Source organism: Peromyscus maniculatus, chromosome X (genome assembly GCF_049852395.1).
Source record: "Peromyscus maniculatus bairdii isolate BWxNUB_F1_BW_parent chromosome X, HU_Pman_BW_mat_3.1, whole genome shotgun sequence".
In the NCBI taxonomy this organism is placed as follows: Eukaryota; Metazoa; Chordata; class Mammalia; order Rodentia; family Cricetidae; genus Peromyscus; species Peromyscus maniculatus.
In genome coordinates this window covers 137,647,385-137,652,462 of record NC_134875.1, presented here as the reverse complement: position 1 = coordinate 137,652,462, position 5,078 = coordinate 137,647,385, and the positions used below count along the sequence as shown (strand labels likewise).

At 48.7% G+C, this 5,078-nt stretch overlaps 1 protein-coding gene across 4 annotated transcripts; it reads left to right on the top strand.

The window, feature by feature from the left end:
- The first annotated feature begins 1,685 nt into the window (after positions 1 to 1,685).
- LOC143270765 (spindlin-2-like) lies at positions 1,686 to 3,529 on the top strand. 4 transcript variants are annotated; one of them, XM_076561829.1, is made up of 2 exons: positions 1,686 to 1,906; positions 2,684 to 3,529. In XM_076561829.1, exon 2 carries the CDS (start codon positions 2,686 to 2,688, stop codon positions 3,475 to 3,477), a length of 792 nt encoding a protein of 263 aa, XP_076417944.1. In that variant the 5' UTR covers positions 1,686 to 1,906; positions 2,684 to 2,685; the 3' UTR covers positions 3,478 to 3,529. The 4 variants fall into 4 exon arrangements, with proteins under 4 accessions (XP_076417944.1, XP_076417946.1, XP_076417943.1 ...); XM_076561831.1 differs by lacking the exon at positions 1,686 to 1,906 and adding an exon at positions 1,935 to 1,999; XM_076561828.1 differs by lacking the exon at positions 1,686 to 1,906 and adding an exon at positions 2,010 to 2,163.
- Positions 3,530 to 5,078: the final 1,549 nt, after the last annotated feature.

Genomic DNA, 5,078 nt, shown 5'->3' with positions numbered 1-5,078 from the left:
TTTTTATTCAAACCACTACAGTTAGGACTGCAAGGATAATCATCTCAGGTAAAAGCTTTAACTGTGGTGACCTTAGAGAAAGTATCGCATAACTGCTGATTGTTGTCTATAAAGACAGAATGAACATTCTCTTACATTGCCATTGGGTATAGACCTCTTTAAAAAAATCAACAGTTGCCGGGCGGTGGTGGCGCACGCCTTTAATCCCAGCACTCGGGAGGCAGAGCCAGGAGGATCTCTGTGAGTTCGAGGCCAGCCTGGGCTACCAAGTGAGTTCCAGGAAAGGCGCAAAGCTACACAGAGAAACCCTGTCTCGAAAAAAAAAAAAAATCAACAGTAGGTTAATATCTTTAAATGTTGAATCAAAATTATTGCTCTTCTTTTACTATTTAGTCATTATTGTATTGACTTAAAACCAGCTGTGTTGTTAAAATAAATATCTTGTATTTCAGATACCATGAGTACTTATTAAATATTCATATTATTTATAGGGTGTTGAATCTGTTTATTAGCTTTTTTGCTATTTGATTTTGCTATATTTTACAGTTTTCATTAACCAAATATCAGTTCAAGAACAGATTTGATGATGTACAATTTTATAAAAATATTAAATTATTACTCCTATATTTGTTAGAGACCTGGTCTTAATTCACGGATTATAAATTGATTATTTTTCTTCTCAGAACTTAAGATATTCCATGAAGATTTACATTCTGATGAATAAATTTCATTACCAGTTATTGAGGAACTATTCTCCCAAAACTCAGAGATTGAGAGAAAGCTACAGATCACTGCAAAATCAAATTTTACACATCGAAAACGATAACACAATTGAATAAGCAATAATCATACATTAAATAAAAAAGAAAAACTAATTTAAAAACATGAATGTCCTTAGAAATGTCCTTAGAAGGCACTACTAGGAAAAAAGAAAATGAAATAATTTTAATATTTTGCTGTGAGGACTAGGAAATGAAAGATAAAGTTGAAATTATGCTCTTCTTGTCAGTTTCAAGAAATTTACCTAGTGCTCTAGCTATAACCATGATTATTTTTCCATAAAGTGGAAAAGAGAGGGGAAAGGAAAAGAGAAAAGCCCACCCAATTAAAGGTGGGGAAAGGTCAGTCAGTAAAAGTTAGGTAAAGCACCGGGCGGTGGTGGTGCATGCCTTTAATCCCAGCACTCGGGAGGCAGAGCCAGGTGGATCTCTGAGTTCGAGGCCAGCCTGGGCTACCAAGTGAGCTCCAGGAAAGGTGCAAAGCTACACAGAGAAACCCTGTCTCGAAAAACCAAAAAAAAAAAAAAAAAAAGTTAGGTAAAGACTAGGTCAAAACCGCAGCCTATATGCTAGCACATATCTCCCTTCAAATTTTCTCCAATGAAAAGGAAGGCATATTCGTGTACACAGAATACACAGAATAACTTCATGAGGACGATAGCGAAGAGAAAAAGTAAACTGCTGAAAGATGAAAAGCAGATGGAAAGAGTCACTGAAAGGATTGAAATTGAAGAAGGAACTAAGAGAGGGTTCTGGGCCAGGTTGACAATGGTTTTGCAAAGACATGGAGGCAGAACTAATTGATCACCCTAAGAATCTCTTAGGGAACAGAAGTTTAAAACTGTGGGTGGGGGTATACAGCAGGAAGCTGATCTCCGGGAAAGGGGAGGGGACTAAGACTGCAGCAGCAGTTGGTGGAATCCCAAGGTGGCAGGGCAGCCGCCTCCAGGAGAGGAAGGCGGAGGGACCCAAGAGCCCACCAACAGCCGGACACCCCCAGCGCCTGCTCCGCCACCCTTCCGGACAGCGCTAGCGCGCGGGCCCGCGGATCATCCCCTCTCGACTTTGGGGAGCATTACCAAAGCTGGGCGCCTTCGCCGCGGGCTTTGAACTAAGGCAGCCGCAAGGTGTCCGATCCTCCCCCTCCCCCCCCCCCCCCCCCCCCCGAGCGAGGAGCCCTGGACCCCGGCGACAGGACAGCAGGAAAGACGAGTTGCTAGGTGGGCGCCGGGCAGGAACGGTGGGGGAGGGGACAGAACGCGCAAGAGAAACAGAGTAGCGGTGGGCAGGCGGCACGCTGTGGAGGAGGTCCGCCGCTGGCGGCAGGGACGGGCGGCGTTAGGAGCCCAGACAGACTGCGGAATGAGCGCGGAGAACCCCGGAGGTGGGTACCGAGAAGCGGCTGGGTAGAGAGCGGGGGCTGGAGCCAGAGGTTGAGCCCCCTCAAGGCACTGAAGTGAGGGGAAAGTGGAGGGAGGAGAGGCGCTTTGCCGCGCTTCTCCGCTCCGCGTCCAAACAGGTTGGTGCCGGTCGCCACGGGGAGGGGGGGGGAGGGGAGGGGGCCAGGGAGCTTGTGGTCACTAGCTGGGTGCAGAGCACAGGGTGCAAGAGTCGCCTGTTACGGTGTTCCTGAGTTCCTAATCCTGGCCAGTATCCGCTGCCCCCTCTGCCACTCTTCAGCCCTTCCCAAAAGCCCCAGGGAACCCAGGAGAGCACAGCACAGCACACCACAGCATGGCCCAGCACAGCACAGCACATCAGCAGGCTCCCAGCAGGTTTCCAGCGTTGTCCTTAGGCTCCTTGGGGGACAGTTAGGGACCAGCCCGTGGTGTGGAAGCTGCAAACAGGGAGAAGTTGGGGTTTTGCTCTTTAGCTAACTGTTTCTTCTGTTTCCCCCTCCACAGCCATGGACCCAGGACCCAGCGCCCTGAATTCTGGGACCCTGGAGGACCAAGAACAAACAGCTGCAGGACTCCACACCGACACCACCGAGACTGCAAAGGTGACCAAGAAAAAAGCTGCTCAGAAGAGGCAGAGGAGCAGATCTTCATCCCCGGCCGAAAGAAACATCGTGGGCTGCAGGATTTCTCACGGGTGGAAGGAAGGAGATGAGCCTGTCACCCAATGGAGAGGAACTGTTTTGAAGCAGATGCCTATAAACCCCTCTCTATATCTGGTGAAATATGATGGCATTGACTGTGTCTATGGGCTCGAACTCCATAAAGATAACAGGATCGTGTCCCTTAAAGTTCTGTCTGACACTGTAGAGCCATTCCATGTCCCAGATCCCAGCATTGCAGGTAACATCATTGGCAAGGCAGTAGAACACCTATTTGAGAATGAGCGTGGCACTAAGGATGAATGGAGGGGGATGGTGCTGGCCCAAGCGCCTATCTTGAATGCTTGGTTTTATATCACTTATGAACGAGACCCTATTCTGTATATGTACCAGCTCCTAGACGATTATAAAGAGGGTGACCTCCGTGTCGTGCCGGAGCTCAATGAGGATCCCCCACTAGATGGGGACCCAGAACTTATGCATGGTCTGATAGGCAAAGTTGTCGAGTACACCAGAGATGATGGGTCCAAAAGGGTGGGCATGGTGATTCACCAAGTCGAAGCACGGCCGTCTGTGTACTTTATTAAGTTTGAAGATGATTTCCATATATACGTGTATGACTTGGTGAAAAATTTTTAATTGTTTGGCAAAGTTTTGCCACAAATGTGGAAATAAAGTTGTAATTTCTAGACATGCAGTGGCTGCTTCTTTTGGGTGTATAGGGAGTTCACTGGGCATAACGGTTGTCCTGACAAATAGGCATTTCTGTGGGAAAGCTGTCTGTAGGCATTTTGCCTTGTGGAAAAGTCTGGGTGTGTTTGGTGGGTGGAGCAGGGAAGGATGGAACAGCTGTCCATTCAGCCAGTGAGAGAAGTGAGCTGGTATCACAATCAGTCATCTAAAAATGGAATGGGACTTAGCTGGTCTGGTCTTGGGGGGAGGAGGAGAAGGAACAGGAGATGGGCTGTGGAGGAGGGGACTGCCTAGGGAGAGGTGGAGGGGAGCCAGAATGAGAGAGGGGCTCCCTGGGGGAGGGACAGAGTGAAGGAAGAAACATGGATTGGGAAGGGAGGGAGGGATAAGAGAGGGAAGCCTTCTGGCACCTTCTGGCTTTCAGGAATCCAGAAGAACTCCTGTAGAAGAACACACACACAGTAGTGTAAGAGGTACACAGGAAGGAAGGCAAAGTCTGCCAGGCAGGGAGGGCCCTGAGAAGAGGCTCTGGGACTCGGGAGGCCAGAGCATCCATGCATAGGTGATAGAGACACTAAAGGAGGTAACTGGGGGAGAAACCATTCCAAAGGAATGGCCTTCTGACACATCCACATTCTTCTGGCTGGCTGTCCATGGTGGCAATGGTTACCTGTCAAACAAAGCACATGCTTTGGAGGGTCACCTAAAGGCCTTTCAGCAGGGACGACTCAGACAATAAAACCAACGGTCAACTTTGTATCTACCTATCAGGCTTGTCTGGTTTCAGAGAGTCAAGTCTGAAGTCTGAGCAAACTAACAAGAGTTCCTGGCTAGCTCTGGGCAAAGGGCAAGCTCTTTCTTTGGGAAAATGGATCCTTGGTGAATCCAGGAATAGCAATCCTGTCACTGTCCTTCCTCTTGCTGGAATAGTCCTTGCCTTCCTGGGGGGAAGGGCATCTGATGATTGTGCCTCTTGTCTCCATGGGATAGAGAGAACTTGGCTGTCCATGCACTGTCCCAGCTGCCTGAAGCCACAGGTGGCTCCATTCAGTGTCCAGGCAAAGGGACACTGCCCTTCCTTAGGCATCCCATTCTAGACTCAGCAAAGCCTTTAGCAACCTACACCTTCTAGTACCTCCTACCCAACCTAGCTCCTCCTTCCTTCTTAAACTCACAGCTCACCTGGATGGAGATTTATGCACCTCTCTTTTGGGAGAGGGTGGTATAACCACCAAGGGCAAGGGATAGGGCTGGGAATTGTGGCTTTGCCCAAGTAATTCCTTTGGCTGTACACTGCCACTTAGAAGCGCTGTGCTTTGCAGAAAGAGGAATTGGCATTGCCAGTAAAGTGCTTCACAAATGTGGAGTCCAGGACATGGGTCTTTGACCTCCTCTACTCTGTGTTGTCATTCTCCTTCCTTCCAAAGTCCCTCTGAGAACACTGTGTGTGTTCTGCCTCCGCCTCACCTGCTGCCTCCCAAGAGAAGAGTGTTTCTGGTTCCTGCTGCTGAGGTCTTCCTAAAGCCACACATGGAGGAAGCAAGGAT